This window comes from Rhea pennata, chromosome Z (assembly GCF_028389875.1).
Source record: "Rhea pennata isolate bPtePen1 chromosome Z, bPtePen1.pri, whole genome shotgun sequence".
NCBI classification, from domain to species: domain Eukaryota; kingdom Metazoa; phylum Chordata; class Aves; order Rheiformes; family Rheidae; genus Rhea; species Rhea pennata.
In genome coordinates, this window is record NC_084702.1 from 26,103,314 (window position 1) to 26,129,529 (window position 26,216).

At 37.8% G+C, this 26,216-nt stretch overlaps 1 protein-coding gene across 2 annotated transcripts in view; it reads left to right on the plus strand.

Annotated features, from left to right (window-relative positions):
* PCSK5 (proprotein convertase subtilisin/kexin type 5) overlaps positions 1-26,216 on the plus strand; it is a 248,593-nt gene that overhangs the window by 197,353 nt on the left and 25,024 nt on the right. For both annotated transcript variants that reach the window (XM_062599429.1, XM_062599430.1), the window contains exons 21-25: positions 6,066-6,168; positions 9,474-9,610; positions 12,428-12,625; positions 12,963-13,031; positions 25,863-25,905. In XM_062599429.1, the coding sequence (XP_062455413.1) occupies positions 6,066-6,168; positions 9,474-9,610; positions 12,428-12,625; positions 12,963-13,031; positions 25,863-25,905 (550 nt within the window). The remainder of the gene's footprint in view (positions 1-6,065; positions 6,169-9,473; positions 9,611-12,427; positions 12,626-12,962; positions 13,032-25,862; positions 25,906-26,216) is intronic.

Below are 26,216 nucleotides of genomic sequence, written 5' to 3' on the forward strand. Positions count from 1 at the left end.
GCACCACAGTTACTCAAATGTACAAAGTCAGTCTGCACCTTTCTGTTGTTATCTTCTGCAGGAAACTATCTGGATTTCCAAATCAATGTTATCAGCAAGGAGTGATGACTTTCAGTGAGATTCAGATACCTCCATTCCACTGCCCTTTTGGAAATACAGAGTCATGGGGCTTCACAGAAAATGACAAGAACCAGCAAGGACATTTCCATTTGGAAGACTTCAGAAACACAGAGGCTAAAGAGACTTTTTCCATAGTTGCTCTAAAATTTTATAAGCAAAGCATTTGCAATACAGGCCAAGATCGCTCCCTTTCCCTTCCTGTGCTCTCATGGAATTATCGAATTTCAGGCTCCAGGCAAGCAGCAGCCGTGCCAGGCCCTGACCTCTGTGCTTGCAAAGGCAAGGGAGAAGCCCTGACCTCAGTCCAGCTTTCACTTCCAGACATCCAGGTTATTAATCCAAATAGAAATTTAAAGCCGATTTTTTTAAGTGCTGAATGTATCTTTCCAGAGTCTTTTTGTGCCTGCTTAGTACCCCTGAGAGCTCTGACTCTTAACTGGGCTCTTAACAATCATTGTGTAAATATGATGTAGAAATGAGGGTGGAAACAGGCACAAAGAAGTCGAGGGAAATCCCTTCATGTCAGCAAAAAGGGCAGCCATGCCTGATGTAAATATTTTTATTCAGCAGGGAAAAGAACAGAGGGCCATGCAAGATAGCATAGTTGATAAAGGCAGTTGCCCCTCTCCAGCCTGTCACGACTAACGGTAACCTGAGGCTCTATGTGATCTCAGCTAATCCTGCAACAAAAGTACCTTTCATCCCAAAATCATTATATCATACCTGGCTCCACACACCACTGTTTGGGGGAAAGATCTTCAGCCCTTTTTCCAGGATCTTCCTTGTCAGCTGTCACAAGGCGGAGGTAGGAGCTAGGATCTGTATTTCATCCATCAGGTTCATCAGTGCCTAAAGCACTTCTGAAAAGACTTCCATTCCCAAAATCTTCTGATCACCTCAAATATCATCACTACAAATTTTGCTCCTTAAAACTCCTTTGTTTCTCCTTTATCCATTCTGCACATCCAGGCAGGGAGACAGGAATTTAGTCACTGGGTAAATAATTGATTTGAGAATAATCAAGAAGGGGCCAAAAGCTGAAGCTAGACAAAATTAGAAACTAAGTGCAAATTTTGTATCACTTGCCAAAATTTAGGCAGAAAGGAAATGCTATAATATCTATGTCCTAACATTTTAAAGCTGAAGGCATGCTTACTTTCTAGAAGCAATACTCTATAAGGCATTGGGCTTAATAAAGGGTAACTTTAAGAGGAATTCTTATTTTATGCAGGTTAGTATAAGTCTCTTATGGACTTTAAGAATTATATTTCTTTAGCAAAGTTCAATGTGTTGGTCCCATCATACAGTCAAAATAAAATAAAATGTATCAAGGAAAAAGCAGAACACTCTTTAAGACTGAATTCTCTCAGTTCTTGCTGTTGATCAGTGAAAAGCACTTTTGATCTATATTTCTTTATCAGCTTTGTGAAACCTGTGTAACTCATAAGACTGCACACAAAAGTCCTTATACAAAATCTATACAGATTCCTGTGAGAGTAGACAAGCAAAAGGGAGGAAATAAGGCCAAATTTTAGCTGATCATAAAGAAAAGTCACTGTGGCAACACTATACAAGATAACCAGTGATTTGAAAATTAGATTAAATGATATTTTGATTAAGAATGGGGAGCAAGTAAAATGTGAGTTGCAGTGACCAAATCTCATGGGAGTTTACGAGACGAAGATTTCTTTATGACTACCAGCACATGCAATGCTGTGTACTTCCAGGCATACCTTGCAAGGATATCCACATCCTGTGCTAGCTTGTCACCATGTCCTGTCAGTGAGTGGCAAAGATTTTTGCAAGCAGGAGAGAAATAATGACTAGATAACAGCCATATACTTGATACTGCTTAGGCAAAGATGTAGCAGCATCCTGGGAGCTATACTGATCCTAACTTGATGACCTCACTGCAATTCATTTTCTTTTGCTTCCTTAAAGGTATATAATAGTTCTTACCTCCTTTTAAAATGCTTCATATCTGCTGATAAGAATGTGGTGTGAAAGTAGGTTCCTGCATGCAGTTAAAGGCACAACCTGACACAATCAGAGGAGGAATAGAAGGAATATTTCAAACTAAGGACAGAAAAAATATTATACATGAAAATCTTCCAATTCCAAAAAATTAAGTCAATTACTATAAACAGCCAAGTAAAGGTTAAATCTGGAAAGAACTCAGGTGACTGCCCTATGAGAAACAGCTGTGAGAACTGGGTCTGTTTAGCATGGAGAAGAGAAGACTGAGAGGGGATCTTACCAATGTGTACAAGTACCTGAAGGGAGGGTGTCAAGGGGACGGGGACAAACTCTTTTCAGTTGCCCCGTGTGACAGGACAAGAGGCAATGGGCAGAAATTGAAGCACAGGCAGTTCCCCCTGACCGTGAGGGGGAATTTCTTCCCTGTGAGAGTGACGGAGCACTGGCACAGGTTGCCCAGAGATGTTGTGGAGTCTACTTCTCTGGAGGTGTTCAAAGCCCACCTGGATGCAACCCTGTCTACCATGCTGTAGGTGACCCTGCTTGAGCAGGGGGGTTGGACAAAATGATCTCCAGAGGTCCCTTCCAACCTCAACCCTTCTGTGATTCTGTGACTAATTGGTGCTGTTTAGGCTAAGGCACAGATGAAGTGCATTACTGGTTCTATATGCCTAGTTATGTCCATTAGACAGATAAATTTAATATTGAGTAAATAAAAATCAAAGAGTGGGGGTTTTGTTAAATGGCACTTATCTAGCAAGATTTTTGAAGAAATTTATAGCCCACATGGAATTCTGGCAAACAGTTAAACTAGTCTGCAGAGTAGTTTAAAAATCTTCTTCAAAGCTGCACCTCAATGTTAACTCTTTGAATATCTACAAATTAAACTGTCCTAATAACATTCAGTGACAGATCTACAGCTGTAGATGTGACTTGTAATTCAGAAGGCCTACCATATAAGTAATTTGTGATGGACACTTTTGTAATAGTATGCTTTAAAATGCTCCAACTCAGAAAATAAAGTCAGCAGAGAAGTGGCCTTTCTGGCCCTATTCCAGGGCAGCTGAAATGAGTTACAGTATTTCCAATGAAAGAAATAACAAAGAAAGAACAAAAGCCTTTGAAAAATCAGCACTCCTAAGAGAAGAAGTAGGAAGGACTTAAGTGGGCATAACCAAGGTATATGAATGAGTAGCTCGAGTCATAGGAATAAGCATACAGACAGCAGGGGCAAACAAAAAGAAGGCAGTAGGGACTGGAGAAACAACAAGGTTTCCGAACACACATCACAAAACAACATCAGAGAAGTAATTATTTAATAACACTGCACTGAGAGATTTCTGAGGCATTTAAAGGCATAAGTAAAAAGCACTGAGCCACCAGAACCTGCAAAAGGAAGCATTTCCCAATACTGTATTTTTTCATGGTTGTGTATTATCCAACAAAATGCATAGAAGAAAGAAATTGAGCCTCAGAGAAACTTGATTATTTTCTACTGGAATATGTATGATATATTAAAATCTTACAAAGTCATTTAAGATCATGAAATTCCATGTTATACAACCTGAATACATGTTGAGAAGTGTCAAAGAGACCTACTGAGTTTCTACCTAGCAGAAATTATTACCCCAAAGATCTTCTGAACAGCAGACTAATCTTTTTTTCCTAGAATGTGAGGATTATAAATACTCAATATTGTGATATTTACTGATCAGGACAAATTTGGTCTTGGTAACTTGAGGATAAAGGCAGGCAGTGTTCTGCATCAAAAAGTTGTACAATTTATGCTGTTTTTGTCATTAGTGATTTATAATGTAACCTATCACACAGTATATAATATTGTGACTTGGAAGAGCTGCAATAATTCAGTGGAGCTATATCCATTTACATGATTCAAGGTTTGGCTATATGGGCATGGATCAGACACATGAGCTGTATGGAGATACAGTTAATCCAAATGTTTTTGAGGTCTTGTGGTAATAAGCACTAGAAAAATGTGTGTATACTCTTGCACACAGCCACCTCCTCTGCATGCAAACAAAAGGTATTTTACAAAACATGGAAAGTCATTATTGAAGAATGCAAGAGCCAAGAAGCAGGCTAACACTGCCTGTGAATCCCAGAGGACAGAACAGTCTATTATAGACAATTCTAAAGAATTCCAGTGTGTGTAAATCCTACCTTGCAAAATTCCTCATCAACCAAGACAGCCCCATCTCTTTCTCTGATGTGTTACATCGTTACACTTTTCACTGGAATGGTTAACCAAATTTGGGGTGTTGTGGGCAGCTGCTATTTGCAGCAGAAGAAAATAGTAGTGTTATGTTTCTTCGAAGCACACCTTTGCTTGCACAAAATATGCAGATTTCTGTTTCTCTGAGTTCAGCAAGAGACTATTTGCTCCCAGTTCTGAGCTTCTTCCCAGTTAGCACTGATCCCAGCGCAGCTTCTGAGGAGGATACTCTCTGCGTTTTGTATGGCTGTGTCACTGTGGGGCACAGGGCTTGTCTTTGACCTTTTTGCTAGGAAAAATAGGAAAGATACAGACCTTCACCAACTGAAAATCTACATGTATATCCATGTTTTGGGTACTTCAGCCTTAGCCCGTGGTTGGCTAGAAGGTCAGTTGCTATGCTTTTAAAAGCTATCCTAGCTTTTACATCATACCAGGAATTTCAACTGTTACGAAATTTGTTAGCATAGATTTGTATGAAGTAGAAAAGACAAGAAACAGAGAGCCCAAATAACAGGATTTTAGAAAATACTGCTTTCCTACATCTATTTATCTACTTGTTCATATGATCTCCTTCCTTTTCAGTACAAGAAACTCATTGCAACTGAGATCCAAAACCAAGTAATTCCCCAATCAGGTTTTGACACAGTGTGTGTGACAAATCATGGATTTTGTAGCAGCAGTACAGGTAGCTCTCTGTCCACTCCCTTCAGTTACTTATGGATGAAGGAGCAGCCAATTATCTCAAATATCTAGGCTTGATTAGAAAATTTTTTCCCACTAACGTACAATATGCTCAATCTTGGGTTTTATAAATCTGTTTGATAAATTGATTTTTTTATCCCTGTGCAATGCCTTTCACAGATATAGTGCTCATGCCACTTACCAAATGACTGTCTCCACTCAGATGAAGAGCACAGCTATGTAGATATGCAAACATTTTTTAATGATTTGAGGAATAAAGAGTGGATTGTACACTTCAGCACTGTAATAGAGTTACTGCATTCATGATCTGTGAGTGTTTACATCCTTAGCTTCAGGTTTCAGATAATCACTTATAAAATACAAGATCTTTTCAAGTCCAGATTGGCTCTTCAGCAGCAAAATTTCATTCAGTCTAAGTGAGATCTGTGCGTGTAAATCTCTGAAGTAACTGCAGGTCTTTCAGGAGCGGAAGGACTCCTGGAAGGTGTTCAGTGAGGGACAAAAATGCTATACCTAGAGGTTTTGAGAGCACCACATCTCTGACTCATGGAAGCTTGCTCATGTCCTTCTGCACACCACACTGAAGACCAGCATACTCTTTATACTGGAGCTTGTAATTATGGGGATGCTACCTCTGCACTGGAGAAATCTACATAATGAATGGCTCACGGATAGCACTGTTGTTGGTGTAACTCTCCATGGTGAATATTAACAAAGTTGCATTACTATCTCCTACTGATGCAAGAGAAATAGCATCAGCTCCTACAATAACAGTCACTTTCCATCAGACTTGTATAGAAAAAATAAAAATTAAAAGGTCTATGAACTTCTAATTCTGAATATCCCAAGGGAACAAACACTTGTTTTCTTCATGCCCCAATGAAACATGTTTGTTTCAGGAATTCAAAACAGATCTAATTCTGTTTGCTTATTGAATTTACTAACATGCTTTAGCGCCTTTTTTTTTTTTTTTTTTTTTTTTAATGTGAGATGTTGATCTGAAATAAACACTTGAATTCTTTTCTACCAGGGGAATATCTTGATGATTCCCAGAAATGTCAGTTGTGTGAAGTATCCTGTCAGAAATGCATTGGACCTGAGCAGGACAACTGCATCAGCTGTCCAAGCACAAGGTACGTGTCTCCTAGCATGAAGGTCTTATATCAGAATCTGCAGAAATGGCTGCGCAATCTTTAGCAGTAACTTGCAGACTCAGATGAGTCAGGCAATCAATGAATATGGCAAAAATATCATGGCAAGGAAGTGAGAAAACAAGGGTTATGTGAACACAACCAGTCAGTTTTACAGACAGCCAGTATTTACACAGATGGTTCCCACAGATACAGAAAATTTTCTTTACGTAAGTGAAATAGTCTTTCCTTCATTATCATCCATTCAAAATCATGGTTCCCAAAGTCAAAATACATGAATTCAAATGACAAGAGTCCAGGATATCTACAGTTTTGCACGGTGATGGAATTTGCCAGAGCAAATGAATAATAACACTAAGGCAATTAAGTAATTTGGGAGATTTTCATAGCAAAAACTAGTATCTAATCATAGACTCCTACCTATTAACTATAATGCTATTTTTTCTAGCTTCCCACAAGAAGTCAATGGAACAAGAAAGAGACTCCTCTGCAGATCAGGCTTACCTCTAGGTGAGCTAGCACTTGATGCAGGAGTCAATTGCATTTAGGTTCATGTCCTATATATTTATTTAGCTTTCTTTATCCTGTTTATTTATTTAGCTTTAGTCTCATATCAATTATTCTTGTTCTGTTGCTCTGGATTTATTGTAGCTAGTGGACATTTACACTGATATAAAATTGGAATCAGGTCTTGTATAACATTTTCCTATATATATAAAAAAAAATCTACGAGTAATCCCTAAATTTACAATGCAAATGTCTATGATAAGACCTTACCATAAAAGACCTAACCCAATGGAGTCCAAACAAATTCATAACTGAGGAAACAGTACTAATTTAAGCTGTGTTACATCAGAAATAGCATTAGCAAAGGTAGTCTGGGCAGAATTTTGGACTAAGAACTGAATTGCCCTGATTCAGAATTGAATGAAATTAGGCTCTCTGTGTTTCCTATTTTGTGAGTTTTACCCAGAGATATCTGCAAAATTAAGGAAGTACATGGCAACGAAGTTATAACGCTATTAGGCAAAACCACATACATGTTTGCAGTGATGAAGCTGTCTTGAGTCTCTGTGACTTTATGGAAGTGTGCTTTCTCCCCTGTAACAAATCACTTAGTAATTTTCGGTTTTTACGTGGAAGGTATCCACAGACTTTTTCTGCTCTCTCTGCACATTGTGGAAAGCTATTAGGAAAAGTCATATTAGGACAGTCATTATTAAAAGAAATATTCATAAAGAGAAATCTCAACCAGAAGCAAAAGAATAATGTCCTTCCAATGGACATTACTTTTTATGTACTGGAAACAGACCTGTCCAAATGACAGATTCTCCTAAATCCTATAGCTCTTCAGAGCTTTTAATAGTGTCTGTTGAAGACAGTAATGAGTGGCTGTTAGATAACACGGACCAAAATTCAGCAGTGAAGCTTTCCTACTGGGCAACAGCTTTCCTCTTTGTGAAGGATGAAAAGATTTGGGGGGTATGGGGAGAAAGAGGTTACTGAAAATCCCATGAAAATGAAAACTATGAACAATGTCTGTTCTTGGCAAGAATTCAGCATTAGGCATTAGCTCATTTCACAATAAACTCACTGTCAGATCATTTTCTTGTTTGAAAATCCAAAATGCTATTACCTGTTTTCAAAACAGAAGGGAACTGTAGATTTTTGTCCAGCTAAACAGTGTTTTTCATAAAATCCCTCTCCTTCTGTTCATTGTTTTAACTACAGAGGTTAGCTATAAGATCTGACCTGCTGGTGTCTATTATTAGGGGCAAAATAATGAAAAGCAAGAAGAATGTACTTTACCACTACGCCAACTGTTTGTAAGAAGGGCTACCATTTCAGCAAGTATATGTGATGAAATACAGTCATTTTTGCAGGTCATATAAGCACAGCCCAGCTCCCCCCAGGATTTTTGTCGTGTTCTCCCATTTGCACCGAAACCATCCAGCGTGAGCTGCAAACCCAATAAAGAGCTGAATAAATATCTTAAACTTAATGCAGAAATCTTTATACGAGCTGCAGCCTACATCTCACAGGCTCCTGAGCTGTATATTTGCTGAACACCTCACACATCCAAAATCTCTCTCTGCTTCTCTCTGGCAACCTATGTTCAGCCTCACAAGCCTTTTCATCAATTTCTAAGTTGTCTTAGACACTAATTTGTTATGGTGCCTGATAACAGCCTCCTATCAGGCTGTTTGCATGATAGCATATTCTTCCATCTTCACACCTCATCATTTCCCATAATGTTAAATTTTAGATGGTTTCAAAGACTATGTGATGAAATTACTTTTAAACTTTGCAGATATTTTTCCTCTTATTCTTTCAGAATAAATTTTTCAATGACTATAGCAACCCAAATTTATGATACTGTAGGCATTCTTCAATGATACTGAGTGGCTCTAAGGAATCATGCACTATTTTAATATTATGGAAAGCCTATTGCACCTTAAACACATAGTCTTGAAATCTGTACCACAATCCTGACAGGGAAAATCAAGTCCCAAGTCTTAAGATACTAAACTGGTGAAGGACAAAAGAAGTTGAGTGGGAAATAACAGTCTCTCACCTCTTATTATCTTTTTTACTTGCCAAATATTCAAAACATTTTCAAATTCTAGCCAACCTGTTTTATACTCTTTTAATTGTCATATTGTTATTGATATATTTATTTTCCCAAACAGATTAAAATTTTCAACACATAAAAAGATTCTGTAGAACATATTTCATTATCCAGCAAAAAAAAGAAAACATTTAGCAGAAAAACAGCAGTGTTTGCAGAGATGCAAGTCTGAAAACACAGCTCCTAAAGGCTTCAATCCTGCCAAGATTCAGACGGATGTTTGATGTTAAGTACAAAGTCATTTCACTGAAGTCATTGCACAGCTCAAAGCAAGTCTTTATAGTAAACCTAATAGAAAACTTCAACAGATGGTTAGTTCTTTCACAGAGGAAGACCCGTTCTTGCTTTCTTTTTAACAGACATAAGGGAACTCTCCAGAGGTTGTTGTATAAGGACATCTAGGTACAGGACCAAAACGTGATTATTCTGGCAAACTAATCCAACTCATCTCTGAAATCTAAGATTTGAGTTCAAAACATATGTGAACTTTCACTTTATCTGAGTAAATTCTGTAAGATCAGGGAAATGAAGGGGAAAGTGCAAAGACTCTAGCGTATAGAACAAAGGAATAATACCTTATTTTCCCTGCTGGTTTGCTTTAAATTTAAAGAACAAGATGTTGCTGAATATGTAATTCTGCCTCTCTCTGCCCCAAAAGAGCCTTCGACGATGGTCGCTGTGTTATGCAATGTCCCAGAGGAAAGTTTGAATTTAAAGGACAGTGCCACTTGTGCCATCACACCTGTCTGGATTGCAATGGAAGTGAACCTAACAAATGCACTGTTTGTGGAACAGGTAAGAAAGATTTCCTCTCACAGCTTCTGCCCTTGTTGGGCCTCTTAGTTTTCTTTTCCCTTTGCTCCCAGGGCCAGTTCTTAGAGCCGGTATAAAATGCTTTTGCTACTGATCCGAATCACAATCTTGTTTTTAAAACTGAAGGGATCTTAGAATACAATTTCTTTTTGAAAGTATTAGAAAACACAGCTCTATGGTGTCCTTGCATCTTTATGCATTGTGCTGGGTATATTTTGGGTAGGACGTGTCTTAATAGGAACAATAATAAGACAAAAAAGACACAAAACGTGCACAACCTTCTGGAAAATAAAGCACAATGCCCACCTCCTCCAATCTCTGCACAGGATATATTGCACCAAAACAGAGAAAAACGGCATGCACAGAGTAGGCATGGAGCTAGGATGCTTTCCAAAACATCTGCCTAGGGCAACTGCAGGGTCCACCACAAACTGCCATATCCCTGTGACTGGGTAGATGGGGCCCACCACTAACATCTAAAAGACATCTAAATCAAAGACATCTAAATATGTCTTTCACTACATTTTTATACAGATTAAGTTGAGACAGAGGGTAATATTATTAGCTCTGTGGTTGCCCCAGAAAAGCAATTCTTCTCTTTTTGAAGCACCAGTATTGTATACATTATGAAAATTACTCCCTGTCACCTCTCCAATGCCTGGTGGATAAAGAACTTGAAGGTTATTACATGCAAGTATTTGTGGATTGCCTAAAACACCCCTGGAAATGAAGAGTATTTAGGATTTAACTTAATTTCTTTTCATAAAAGAAATTTTGATGAGCTTGTTCTGAGGACCAGCAGTACGTTCACGGCCTTTTTCCTCTCAGGAGTTACTTCAAATTCAGTCCTCCTGAGAAGTGACTGTGGCTTTGCTTAGCAATAAGTGTCTAACTTACAAGAAAACACTAGTACAATTGACATTAATTACTTGAACTGATGATGAAACTGCAGTTCTGATTTCAGACTCTGCAAATGAAAAGACAAAGGCTTCAAACTCCAGGTGAGACATGAGTGGGGAGTTCATATAACTTCTTCAAGTACCCCCTACTGCTGCAGATAGCAATATAAATTACCCAGAAGTGGAGATTCCAATAAGAGTCACACCCTGAGGAGACTGGAAGAGTTCACTTAAACATTCATATATGAAAACTAAAAGAAACAAAGTCTAAACTGTAGCTATTCACTAATATAGCTGCCTTCTTTGAAGCTGCAGAAATATACTACCATAAGCAATAACACCTTAACATATGTAATTTATGCTATCGGGTGGCTGGTAAGAAAACTCCCCACATGGCATCACTAAGCTCATTGAGTTATAGGTGTTTCCGTAGATGTCACACAATCACAGAATCATAGAATGGGTAAGGTTGGAAGGGACCTCTGGAGATCATTTTGTCCATTTTGCTGCAGGGTCACCTACAGCATGGTAGACAGGGTTGCATCCAGGTGGTCCTTGAAGATCTCCAGAGAAGGAGACTCCACAACGACTCTGGGCAACCTGGTCCAGTGCTCCGTCACTCTCACAGGGAAGAAATTCCCCCTCACGTTCAGGTGGAACTTCCAGTGCTTCAATTTCTACACATTGCCTCTTGTCCTGTCACACTGGACAACTGAAAAGAGTTTGTCCCTGTCCCCTCCCTTCCGGTACTCGTACACATTGATCAGATCCCCCCTCAGTCTTCTCTTCCCCAGGCTGAAGAGGCCCAGCTCTCACAGCCGTTCCTCATAGGGCAGATGCTCCAGCCCTTGGATCACCTTTGTAGCCCTACGCTGGACTCTCTCCAGTAGCTCCATGTCTCTCTTGTCCTGGGGAACCCAGAACTGGACACAGTACTGGAGCTGAGGCCTCCCCAGGGCTGAGTAGAGGGGCAGGATCACCGCCCTCCACCTACTGGCAACACTCTTCCTAAGGCACCCCAGGAGACCATTGGCTCTCCTGGCCATAAGGGCACATTGCTGGCTCATGGTCACTTGTCATCCACCAGCACTCCCAGCCTTGTCATCCACCAGCACTCCCAGGTGCTTCTCTGCAGAGCTGCTCTCCAGAAGGTCAGCCCCCAGCTTGTACTGGTGCCTGGGGTTATTCCTCCCTAGGTGCAGGACTCTGCACTTGCCCTTGTTGAACCTCAGGAGGTTCCTCTCCGCCCAACTCTCCAGCCCGTCCAGGTCTCTCTGAATGGCAGCACAGTCCTCCGATGAATCAGCCAGTTTCCTTGGAAAGCTTTTCAAGTGGGGCACCTTCCAGTTACCTCATCCACTAGATAATGCTGTTATTCTGATATAAAACAGAGTCACATTTCTGCTTCAAATTCAAATCTAAACCTTTCAGAGTTTAGCAGCAATTAGGAGGAGGGTTACAGTTTAATCCACAATGGAAACAGATTGATCTTCTCAAAGGTGAAGTAGGTAGTTTTGCTTTCATAATGGTGACTTTATATCTACAAAACAAATATTTTTTGGTTGAGGAGATTTCTGTGTTTGTGGCAAGGGAATATTGGGATCCTTGTAATGGAAATCTCTTCATTGGTGTTTGATTAGATTAATGGACACAAATAGTGCTTATTCACTAGCATAACATTTTTTATGCTGAAAATCTCCCAACCACGTGGAAGGGTTTGAAGTTCCAAAACGTTTTCACATTTTAGTTCATTGGATGTAGAACTATATAAATGGTGCAGTTAGTAGGTAATATTAATTACCTCAGCTAAAGGATAAAGGACTGGTGCTTAATAACACCGCTTTTTCTGCCTCGGTGTCATCTGTCACTGACCTCTTTTCCTTATTTGTTTGCCCTACAGATAGGAGAGGGATGAACCGTTTCCTCTACCGTGGGGAGTGCAGAGAGAGCTGCCCTCCAGGGCACTACCACTCGGAGCACGCCTGCATGCCCTGTGCTGTTCACTGCGAAGTGTGCCTGGACACCAGCCACTGCAAACGGTGTTTCAGAGGATACTACCTAGCTGAAAACGTATGTCAGAAGCGCAGCTGTAGAGAAGGTAACTGTCCGTCGGCAGGACTAATAAATACTCTTTCCTACTCTATTATGCGAATATGCTGAGAGGTTTGGGCTCCTGTTCTGGAATGCATAACGCACAACCTGGTGCTGCGATCCTTGAAGTCTAACTCCGATTCTCTTCTAATATTATGTTAATATAAAATAAGAGTATTTTCCTCAAGCTGAGTAGACTTTCACAAGGATGAACTAGAAAAGAAATTATTTCAAATCTTTCTTCTGTTTTGACATGAATAAAGATTATTTTCAGGCCTCTTACGGAATGCTTTCAAATGCATTTATCTAGAACTAACCCAAAATTGGGACTTTTCAAAATGCAGGTGAAGTGGAAGACCCTGACTCTGAAAATTGTATACCTTGTGCAGATGGATGCCAGAACTGCAAATGGGGTAAGTATTGCCTTTATGAACTCTTCTCCTGACTCTTAAGGTAAGAAATGTATTCCTTTCAGTCTCTGATTATGAGCCTTTGCACATGCTATTGAGCAGTTAGTGAATGCTACATCCTCTCACCAACAAATTGCATTTTTCTTGGTGTGTTTATCATAGAACACCAATTCTAAATTCTAGCACCAGCATAAATAAGAATAAGCTTCTCTATTCATTTAGTTATTAATCTTTGCAACACTTTTTACTGCTTGAATACCACACTAAAGCTGAGAAGTTTACTGGCTTTCTGAAGCTATTGTCAGATCCAAAACTGTATCATAGAGGTTCAAAACTTACAGGCCTGAAAACAGATTATCAGATTGTATTTTCTTCTTTAAAGAAATAGATATGAGAAATTTTAACTTCATTCTAGGGCAAGTCACTCAAACAGCACTTCTACAGCCAGAAAAAAATTCTAAGACATAGGTTCATTTTTCATGCAAGATTTAAAAAAATGTTCTTTCTTAGCATAATATGATGCTGGAAGAAAGTTTATTGTCTTCATATAAACGCCATTTAACTTGTTGAACTCAATTCCTCAAATCCATACTGCGTAAATGTAAGTGAATGCAATCTAGTACAGCTTTTTGGCTCTCAGGAGCAGTTTTTGATCACAACTTCAGAGGCTTTAAAATGTTCAAAAGACATTGCAAGTCGTTGCTGCCCCTGTATGTATGTTAAGAATACTATTTCCTATGGCTATATGGGCTACAGTACAACTAGTAAGTAATTCAGGACCGAGGGACAACATATATTTCAAAAGACCATTTTAAAAAATGCTGAAAGAAGAGACAGCCAGGGCCACCCCTCTCTTGGCCCCAAGTTCAGACAGATTTGCACAGAGGCCTTCATACCCTTTGGTTTCTGCCAGTTGCTACCTTAAGTGTTTTGGGACCTGGTAGAACTGAAACTAGAGTCAGTACCAGGAGACTGAACATTGTTATCCCAATAAGGGTGAATACTGGGAAAGAAAACTCAGCAAGCATTCCAGGAGAACAAAGAAAATCCCACCCACAGTCACAACCACTTTGATAGTCTCTCTGTTTGCTTTTATGACAGTGCCATGTTCACACACCCCACATTTATGTAAGCATTTTCGTCACATAATACTTTCTCCTCTTTTTCCAGTGAGCCAGTCTATCATACTAAAAAGCTCCTAACAATTCCATTTCTGAACAACTGGCAGCCTCAAGTTTTAATATGATTGTAACTATTTTGTGGTCCATACTAGGCACGTTTAGCAAGGTGTGGTATCCAGTTTCATGCTAGCTATCTCCTTGGCTGTGTGCAGAAAAAGGAAGAAAAAAGTAAATAATCTGTTTTAACACCAATCTTTCTTTAATGCCTCTATCAGGCGTTGATTTACTAGTTTATGCTAATTTTTAGGTGCACTTCACAACACAGTGGATTAAAATTCTTCATATCTCCTCCGAAACTGTTTAGTGCAAATCCTTGGTTTGACTTAGAGTGGAATGAACTAAGAACAGCAAAAAGTTCTTATAAAAAAATAGTCATTGCAAGTATCTGGGAGGCTGATTTTCTTCATGTAGAAGGACACTGCAAGGCTCTTCATGGACAGCCAGCATACAGAAAAAGGGGCTGTGCTCATTTGCCTCTAATCTTGGTAGATAACTCATCTTCTAAATGTTAATCAGCTATATTCACTTTATAGTTACTCTCAGACTCTTACTCTCAAAGTTTTGATTAGAAATACACTTTTAAATGGCTTCAAAGATCAATAAAATGAGCAGAAGTAAAACAAAGGCTGAATTAACTTTCACTACAAAGTCGGAAGTATTAAGAAGCCAAAGTTTGATAAGGGGCATGTTATTAAGGAAACTGTCTGGAACTCATGATGCATATAATACTGAGAGCTTAAATAGGTTGGTTTAATGCCAGCTCTATTTGGAACAGAAGTACAACGGTGGGATAAAAACAAGATCCCAAGCAGATTTTGTAAATTACCATGTGTTTCCGAAATAAAGCATGAAACTTCAGACTTAAAATGAATCAGATAGAGATGCTGTTTGCTTGTGTTTCTGCTCCAAATAGTCAGTGAGATTTCTACCATATTGATAACTTAATTCATAGATAAGATGAGCACAGAAATGGGTTTCTCATGTCTTATCAGAAAACTGATATATTGATAGACTTCTCTGTAAAAATAGCTTTACTATCTGCCTTTTAGCAGAGACAAATGGATTATTTTGAAAGTTGTAAAGAACTTACATTGCCACAAAAAATATTTAAAAAGTAAAATTTCAAGATTAAGAAATACAGACTACGATGCATTTAGTTTTGCATCTCTGTGGCCTGCTACAGACTCTCTTTCTAAAATTAAGAGAATGCTGCATGATTTTGCAGTCTTACTTTGGTTTATCTTTCTTTCAACACCACTGAAGAATTTATTGTGAGTAAAACTGTAGAACAGGAGCAGGAAAATGAACATTTCTATTAGAAGTGCAGCAGGAGAAACACTCTATTTAAAAAAAAAAAAAGCAGGAAAGGAAATGTAATATTTACAGCAACTGGAATCAAAATTATATAGTTCACATCACTAAAAAGTAGTTGTTAATATACAAATATAAATACATATAGTGCACATTTATAATTTTGTAAAAGAATCTAAACCATTTGCTTATATAAAGTCATCTGACACCTGCTGCTTGCTGAAGTATTTTGAGATCCTTTGATAAAAACTAATGGCTAAGAGTAATTATCTTCAATTTATGCCGTATGTTGTTATGCAGGATGATTTATAGAAACTATATGAAATAAATAAAAAATGAATATGAAATTGTTGTAAAATGTACATGTAAAATCTGCTGTTACATTTTAAACTGTGAGCAACAAAATGCCAGTGGTTCTCTTACTGTCTACAAATTACAAAGATTATTTGATATTTTCTTCTTTTTGTAGAAACAGATCTAGTTTTAAGGAGCGATATAAATGCTCATTAAGATAACTGAACTGACTGTTTTCCTGGTAGCCCAAAGGACTAGAAATTTCTGGCCAAAAATTTATTTCACAGAGCACTGGAGAACAGATTAAACTGCTGCCTTCGGTCTTGGGCAGTGTTGCTTGGTTTTGTGCAGGCAAGAAAATGAGTAAGATCTACTGTTTTGACTTGCTGCCGGTTGCTAGCAGAACAGAGCAAGTACTAGAGGCAAGAGGACTGTGAAATCTCTCTTGATCAGTACTGACCTTCCTGATACATTAAGATGCAGCTATTATACATTTATATCAGTTTGATACTTTACATACCACATTAGACATTTCAAAGAACGTAAAACCCTTCCACGCAAGTAAAATGTAAGGAAAGCAAGAGGGGACCCCACTAGCCCATGTGAAGGACTGACAGTATTTGTAATACCTCCTGGGATCCTCAGGGAACACAGTGAAATCCATCTGTTTTCCTCCAAGTCTGGTCCCTGCTTAGCTCCAGGGCTGTAGTGAAGCAATGCAGAACTTAGACCAGGTCTGTCAGTAAAGACAGAGAAAAACAGAAAACTTAATCAAGGAGAGGTGTAGTATTTATAGTTTAAATACAGATGATACATTTCTTTCTTTTTCACTTCATGAATTCTAAGTTTCCCCATATTTTAAGGAGACAAAAAATATGTAGAACTCACAAATGCAATTCTGCATTCACACACTTTCAAGTCCTGGAATACATAACAATAAATTTGCATTAGACTGCACTGATCCCTAAAAGACCCACAGTTTTGTCTATCCTGTGCCAAAACATGGCCATGCACAGCAGGGTTCACCCCATACCTTCTCCTGCCCATAGGCTTCCAGAAGCACCTGACTGTGCTTGCTGTCACTAGGTATGTTCAAGCATATGGCATCCTGTGAGCTCTTGAATTTGAAATTTGAAAGGGAGAGCCAAAGACAAGTCTTGAAAATGACTTTGAGTAGGTAGATTTACTCTTACACTTCATTTTCAAATAGATTCCTAATGCTGTCTAAGCAAACATGAACAAAAAATTGGAAAAACCTTTCAGAAAACATACTGAATAAATTTCAAACCACACTTCCAAAATTATGTTTCTGACATTGGTGCCTCTGGTTTGATTACCCATTTTGGAACACTGTGAGCAGAGGCAGTAATCAGTTATTGCTTCTTCTGATGCAAACAGATCTGTCCACAGGAACTGCAGGTTTTCATCACCTGTGCCCACAAAGCCATGGCTGAATTTTAATGCCTTGTCTTCTGGTGGTCACCAGAAGACACCATGAAGTCTACAAAATTAAATCAAACTATTGCAACATTTCCTCAACAGAGGCGGGTTTGGAAAGGGAAAATTCTGCTGAAGCAATGCAGTTAAGGAGCAGGATTTTCTTTGTGCTCTTGCAGCAGCTACGTTCTGCCCTTCAGTGTGAGTTCATTCACTCCCACATTTAGATCTCACTTCAGAATATCACTCATATTTTCTCCAGTCTCTTAAAGCCATAATGAGCTTCAGAAACTTTCTTCAGAGTTACCCTTAACTCTTTAGACAGCATGCAACTATAAGCCCTTTCAGGACAAGAGAAATTCACTGAGCTAACTGCAGAATTTGAGCCATTAATTATTTTAAAAGAATTCCATAACTAATACAATGCCTGAACATAACAATGCTGGCCATTGTTTGCTGTACCTAAAATTCTAGCATAGGGACCAGAGTGGTTTCTCAACCAGTTTCACCTCTCTTTCTAACACCATCCATCCCACTACATCTTGACATGTCCAGGGTTCTGCAGAGAGTAGCACAATGTGACTCTTGCAACCTTTGCATCAGGACTATTTTCAAAGGCTAACACTGAGAATAAAGTGCTCCTTAGTGAAAAAGAAGGGGTAGGTAGGGAAGAGGTAGGGTTGAGGGAAAAATATTCTCATAAACTATTGCACTTTTCTCAGTCAAGAATTCCTTTAAAAATGGATAAACACTGACAAACCTGAGGAGCAGTATATCTGAGAATAAGAGCCTACAGAATAGGCATTTAGGGCTAAGTTTGTCTCTCAGTTACAGTAAGGTAACTGACCTGAACAATTCCCAAAGGTTACCCAAAACCTGATTGTTTAGTTTGATCCAGATTACAAGGCAACAAACACACAGATACAAAGGCAGAAAGGGAAATTGAATAACATGCAAATACTTTACAAGATCCATTACAGAAAGTGGGGGCAGGGGGTGGGAATATAGGCTATAATATAGTAGGAGTGAGAGAAATTATTTGGAGAAAGTTTAAAGAACCCATGAGACAGCTGAAGGGCAGCACTGTGAACAAGGACTCAAGCTCACAGGTATAGGTTGGGATTCTGGCTCTTGCGCTCACGATAAACAAGTGAAAAGCAATCTAGTTCCCATAACAACCTAAGAAACACAAAGAAAAACTTCATTTCTTCAAGTCATCCCAGATGATGAATAGACCTGGGCTTTCAAAATACCAAAGAAAATTATGATAAGGATCCTCTTTTATCTTAAAGTAAATCTTCCTCAAGAGGTTAATCTTGCAGGATAGGTTGAAGATTTGCAGATAATAGGATTAATTTCCACAGGCTTCTGGAGTGAGAATATATAATCCGTGCAAAAAGAATGCCCAGCAAGATTTGGAGCAGGATTTTTTTCAATTTTCAGTACTACCATTTAGTGTAGGACAAAACATTACATTAAAGATGTTGTCTTTCCAAGAGCATAGGTCACAGAAATTTTCCTTACATTCTAAAAATATAATCTGTACTTACTAAAGAAAAAAAAGTCTTTTAAAATTTTATTTCTCTGAGAAACAAAATTACTTCTTAGGCAAAATCCAGGCTAGTAGCACGTCAGTGGAATTCGTTTAGACATTAGCTCAAACCATGAGTTCTGCAAACACAGACCTACAGCTCCCTGGTTCCTTCACCTTGATACTGGCACAGATGATTCCTCTGTAAATAGGAAGAGCAATGTTCAGTGTTGGCTTCAGAGGACTTTGACAAATTCTCTTCTCAATTGCTTGAATAAGATTAACAAATTACTTCAGATGAGCAATGTGACAGAAAAGTGAAACTGGGATTTCTGAGTATCAAAGGCTCAAAACCTATTCTTCAGGAACGTGTAAATCCTCTTGAACACCTCTTTAGTCTGAGGTTAAGATGTTGTTCCTTATACTACATTTTTGCTACATGTTTGCAGTCTGTTTGACTTTACAAGGTGTAAATACTTCATGCTTTAGATTAGAGTTTTCTGCAGAAATAGGAGCATAAATCACAAACACTGCATCATACCAAAAGCTGATCTAGCTCAGTACTCACTGACCAAGTAACAAATGCAATCCTAAAATTGCAAGGACAAATAAAGCATGCATGGCTACTCCTTCAGCAATGTGCAGTTCAGAAGGATCCTGAATTGGAACAGTAAAGAAATGCACTGGAATCCCCAAAGATTAAATGTGTTAAAATAAACAAGATCTAACCAATTCAAGCAACTCTACCTCAATGTATAGTTTCAACTTTATCTACGTATATCTATGAATTTACGTTTCAACTCTTTGAGTTTATACTAGGCCAAAGTTTTGGGTCTTGAACTTTCAGAAAAGGAATTGTATTTATGGAATCATTTATGACTGGAGCAATCTTGAATGCGAATCCTGGATGATACCTTTACAGAAACACTTTCCCATATGAGTCCTGCCTGCAAACTCATTTTTTGTTAACAGGAGATCAATGGAGTTCAACTGTTTAAATTCGTGATAAGCTTGCACTGACTTCTGTGATGTAGCATTAGGATGCTCCGACAACAGTCTGCATCCTTGCCCATAGGAGAGCAGTCTCTGAGTAATGCTGTTCACTCAGAGGAAATACTTGGGTGGTAAGAAACCATTCAAACATAAGGGATCACCTCAGTGTTGTAAGTGTGTTCAGGAAATGCACCTCAACACACTGAAAGCTCAGTTTTGACGTGCAGCTTTCACACTGCTTGAAATCATCACATTGGGATTCCAATACGTGGAAAAAGTATCCGGTAGAGTAAAAAATGAAAAATAACGTATCATCCAAGTGATAGACTCTAGGACAAAATAAACTTCGGATAGGTTTCTGAAAAGCCTTGCTTAGCAATTGGATGCTATTGCTGCTGCCCTCATTTTATTTCTGTTGAAATACTCTTACCTTTTACTTTAGTAGGACTGAAAATGAACTATCAGTTCTTCTCTGCAGCCCTCTTAGTATCTTCTCTGGTTGGCACCCCCTTCTGGACCTTCACTTGCAGCACTGGTCCAGTATGTCTGGTGAGAGACTAGAGAACTTTCACCCAATTCCTATTTTTTATATTTAAATTCTTCTGTTCCTTAAAGTTTCCCAGTCTCATCTCATTTTCTTAGTCAAATCTCTCCCAAAACTTCAGCTCTTCAGCAAAGTGTATTTACTGGGGGCAGGCTTAGCTCAGCTGGTTAGAGCGTGGTGCTGCTAATTCCAAGGTAGCAGGTTCAGTCCCCATATGGCCACGCTGGAGGCTGGACTAGATGATCTCCAGAGATCCCTTCCAACCTTACCATTCTATTATTCTGTGATCAGTCTTTCCCCTCCGTCATCCAAACCACAGAACTATTAACATGACGCATTTTAAAATGATAGTCTTTGATTTCATGTCAGCTTATCTACACTTCATTACTCCCAACTACACTGTATTAAAATCTTCATTTGAACAGGAAAATATGTCTCTTTTCTTTTATTTTATCAATGAAATACAGTAACAGCAAGTGATGGTACTCCTGTTTTATAGCTATGTAATTGAGATTAGAGGTATGTGAATTTTTCAGTTAACTGGCTGTAGGGAGAGAAAAGCACTCAGAACATTTTTTGCTTTTATCTAATTAAAGGTAACCATAATATAAAACAAAACCTTTAAGAAAGCCTTAATGTAGGCAAGCTTAATAAAATAATAATTTTGCCAAAGAAAGGTGAAAAGTATTTTTTTTCTTTACCATATAAATAATTTTAATTCATTAAATACCTTGGCTGAATCCATCTTACCATTTTTGGCCAATGCAAATGCTAATGCCAGTTTTCCCCCTCTAAAATCTAATTTTAAAAAAGAAAAAGAAAAAACAGAATCCACTTTTTTCGTGGTTGAAATTCCCATTCTCTTCTTTTCCCTACTTCCCCATAATCTGTCAAAGTAAACTACAGTGTTAGAATTCAGAAGAAAGAAAATAAAGCAGATTTATTGACAAAACCCAAATGAAAGAAGAGGTGAAAAAGCAACAAAAAAGGGAAGATGGATGAACAAATACCTTTTCCCACAAACCGGAAGATCTAAACCACAGTTACTGGATATAGAACAGAAGTTTCCTTCTTTTTTTAAGGCCTACTGTAAACTGAGTTTTCATTTGTGCTCATGTCTAGTCAAAAATCCCATTATGACTGGAGCATACATTTCAGTTATTTTAATTAAGAAGCCATAAAACTAAAGTCAAAATGGTCTAAGGTACTTAAAGTATATTGTTACACTTGTTGGGGATATATTACAATTTATAGTATTTCTTTTACATTATTGTATGTTTTTGTTCAGGGGAATGTAAAAGGCAAATAAAATCTGGCTGTAACTGCTGAAATTAAGCAATTATGGCATTTGGACCTTAAAGGAAAGCTACAGTGCAATATAAAATCATTTTCAGTCATTATATTTAATTATACTCAAAAAGAAAGGTAAACCAAGCATTCAGTCCCAGGCACTGGATATCCGCAGCTTCTGAATGCAAAAAGTGTTAAGCACATTCAGTGCATTCTAGGCTCACAGCTGAGCTAATAAATACTGCAAGAAACTTAATTAAAAATAAAAGGTCATAAACAAAATAGGAAGCTAAAATAATTTACATTTTAAATACAGTGCCTTCAAAATGTGCTCATGCACTTAACTTTAACTCCCAGCTTTATTTTATGCAGTACATGAAGTTAAGTGTGCATATGCATCATTGAAATATCTAATTTGGGTCTAATTCGATGATATTCTTTAAGTACTACTCAATAGTACAATAGGCTAGTAATGTAGAGTTTCCAGAATTAGGATCTGTCTAAATACTGTGAATACACAGATGTAGTGAACACTGACAGGGATCAACAAAACACTGTGGAGCTCATTTTTAGTATGGATAAACTTATGCAGTAAATATTTCATTAAGCCTATAAGGTGATGCTACAAAAATCACATTTACACATTTAAACAAAAATACTCTTCCAGCACATCGATGTTATGCCTGTAACACTGATGCCCGCACTTTTCTGGAATATAAAAAACCACCAATGCATTTCAAATCAGAGAATTCCAGCTGAAAGCAAGAACCTTTGGTCTTTGACCACAGCTAAGCTTTCAACATACCTTTTCTTTATTAAAAGATAGCTCCTTTCCTGTGCTTGGGAAGGGTGGGAGGGAGGAGGAAATAGGACTATGAGTTTATTTCAGAAAAGGAAAGAAACCAAATGACTTTTTTCATGAACTCTAGATGATCTTTACTTATCTAAGAAAGCTGCAATAAAACCAGAAATTCACAGAGGATTTCATTTATGTCTGAGGTCTTATATTTTAAAATTGGTTGAATCCTACCTCCCTTGCTATCGAAATTAGTTTTATTTCTGTCTTCAGCGAAGTAGCACAGGATCAACACAGTAGAAATCAATACAAACAGAAACAAAATCTAGATAATATATAGATAAAATATTAGCGGTTCTCATAACAAGAAGTTATTTGGAGTACGATATATCAAGCAACTAACTTCATGGCACAGAGGTCTAATCACATCATGGGTAAGTGAGCTTCGCGTGGATATAGGATGAACACACTGACTTCAGCCTAGCAGGCGTTTGATACTGCTAGTCCAAGAACTGATAATGGCCGGGTTTAAAGCAGCCAAGTTGCAAAGCTGTATGTGAAGATCCTTAAAGTCCCATAGACTCAGCTCATCCTTAAAACTGCTTTCTAAGATTTTGGAAACATATGATGTATGAAATAACTGATTTGTTACTACAGGAATGACTGCGTGTTTTGTTTTCCCTCTGCATGCTATCAGGTGGTTGCCCTGTTTGCATTCCTTTCTCATATAAGTTCATTATTCCTTTTTAATTCGTTTAATAAGTTTAAATTTAAATTTAAATAAAATCCTGAATATAAATGACAATAGAGCTTTCATTTAGTGGACCTGTCTTTAAGAGAAAAAGTAACAATTTAAGGGGGGTTGAGGAACCGTAATACAGTAGACAAACAGGCAAACACACTCAAGCCACACAAGCCCTGAAACTACAAGTTTAAATACTTGATTAGACTCCAGGAAGCTCTGAACGTAGAGAAGGGACAAAACAAGAGGTTATACTGTAACCTTAACACTGTAACCAAAATGTACTTTCAATGACAGAGAAAATTTCTCGAGGGATGGGTGTTTCCAGAGGGATCATTACTTCTATTCAGCATGCAGGATGTGTACCTCCTGCAACCCTTTCCGACTCTGAAAGTTCTTTGGATAGTAAACCAGAAACTGCAGAATTTCTTCTGTCAATTTTCACTCCAGTTTTATAGCGGAATCAGATAAAAGGAAGAAGCAAATACATTTGTACAACTGTGTCAGCAGCAATAAGCAAACAAATTCCTGATACCCGCCACAGTTAGACAGGCATCATCACTCCATGACTGCTGTTTCATCATGTGAATAGTTCTAAGATCATACAAAAATTTCAGCAAAAATCTGATCCCATTCTTGCTGGAAAGTTAAATGAGACAAAATTTTCATCAATTTTGCTTTGCTTCTATAACTTCCTGATGTTTTAATTTTGCAAAATTATCAAGAGATTTCCCCTCCCCCTCCAAAGATCTTCAGATTGAAGGAAGGCTGAAGACATTCCCAGGTGAAAAAGAGCAAACTAGCTTTTTTCATGAGGTTTATGGCCCTCTGATAAGAATTTACTCTCGGCATTTCTATCCACACTTGTATATAAGCAGCAGCAACATGCAAAAAGCATGCAAAAACTGTTTGGAATACGTGTTTTTTAGCCTGCATACATCGTATATCCTAACATTCAATCTAAACCAGCTATTCATTAGATGCTAGATGCTTTCTCTTAGACCCTAAACAAACTCACATGATAAAAATATAATGATCTTTAAATAATCTACGTTTTAAATTTCTGTCTAAACAGCTCAATTCATTTTTCTAATCTCTTCCAAAGACAATCAGATATTGTGTCTTTGTTTGTAATTACAGTTAAGATCTGTCTAAAATAGAGCTATCCAGATTGTCACCTATACAGGCAAAAATTGAGAGGGCAGTTAAGAAAGAAAAATGTCATCAAGATCTCCCACAGGCAAGAGAGAAAAGACTCCTTTCTTCACAAAAGCCAGAAAGTGTATGGAGAGTTAGGCAATAAACCTCCTAAAGGTCCTAGAAAATTTCTAACAATGCCTCTTTGATGCCTCTATTCTTTCCATCAACAAAACAGAAGGACTGCCAATAGTGCCAACACTAGAACAATTTTCAGAAGGGCTGCTGATGCACTAACTCTAAATACACTAATGCCAGTCTGGCCTCTGACAGTGCTATATAAACAGTAGAAAGAAAAAAAGAATTAGAAAATATATGCCTGAGGTAGTGTCTTTTAAAAGATAGGTTATTAGTACTTCAAAAATCATTCCAAAAGAAGCCTTAGGCAAACCAAATCTCTTTTATCTAGGAATAAAGGAAGATTTTCATAGAAACTATTTACATATTTTAAGGGTATTTCTTGTCTCAACATAAGCAAATCTAATCCAAAGAACACCTGATTAAGTGATTGCTGTTTCTGCTTATGCTCTAAACAGTAAAGAGAATATTTTCACAGATCTGCAATGTTTCTGGAAAAAATTTTACACCTCATAAATAAATTGCTAGAACTACTTGCAGAACCACGTGCGTGTTGTCTAATAAGTTTGCATTTGTAAAGTGCAATTTATTGTAGACATAGTTCAAATAGACACAGTGAAAGTTTTGTCTTATGAATACTATTAATACCAAAAATAATTTATAGGCATTTCTTAGTAGAGTATTTTAAAAATATATTTTCCCGAGTTGTTCTACTTCCTTCCATTCTACTCCCTTTGGGATACTTGAGCCAGGTAATGGAAACGGAAAGAAAACATAAGATAATGGAAGGTTATAGAATATTCCTCCCTTCATATAAGCATAAAACCAAATCCATCATTGTAGTTGTTTTAAGAAGTTGTATAACACTTTCACTCAACAAAATTTTAGAATGTAAAAATTAATTTTCTGATGAGAAAATTTACCCAAAAGCCTTGCCTCATCATAATTTGGGAGTGTGTTCATGTTTTCACGGTTTTCAAGAATAAAGGATTACTTGTGTATTTTTGAAAAGTTCGCTGTGAGAGGTACCAACTGCTTGTAACTTGCCTCTATCATGAATAAAGAAATAGGCTGTAACCACAGGTTTGGATTCACATTTTAAGATCCCATTTTACCAGATCTGAACTCCTGGGAAGAATTTGCTTTTCAGAAGATGGGACTTCCTCTGCACTTCCTAAGTGCTCAGCTCTTTCTAGGTTCCTTAATCTGGATACTCAAAAATTAGAAATCACTTGAAAAATACAGATCAAGACCTGTTTGTGGAAAAGCATCTCTCCAAAAAATATAAAGAGAGCTTCAGAGATAAAAATGTTGTAGTTATGGCTCTAGTGATTTTAGTGTAAGAAATTTTAACACAAAAACATTGTAACTGTGCTGCTTTTTAGTGCTTTGATTTTCACACTGAATATCATTTATATGATTTCACATTTTAAATTCCAGATGACCCAAGAATCTGCATGACATGCATTCAGAACTACTACATGTAAGTATAGCTCTTCCTGACAGCACATTTTTCCAAAGAGAAGGTGCATGCTTTGCTATATAAATCAATATTGTGTTGTCCCATTCCTGAATTCTTGCCTACCTCAGAACAGTGGCTTTGGAAAAAGACTTGGGAAATGCCAATCATAAACCATCAAGGTCTTTTAAAGCTTATGGACTAATGTGATCTTTATATGTGTGAGGAGAGCAATATTGAACAGAAAATGTATGAAGGTTAAATGCTGCCTCTAGATTTGGAATTAATATGCTTTTAGTATATTGTGTGCAGTTCTGGTGTCAGTATTTCTTGAG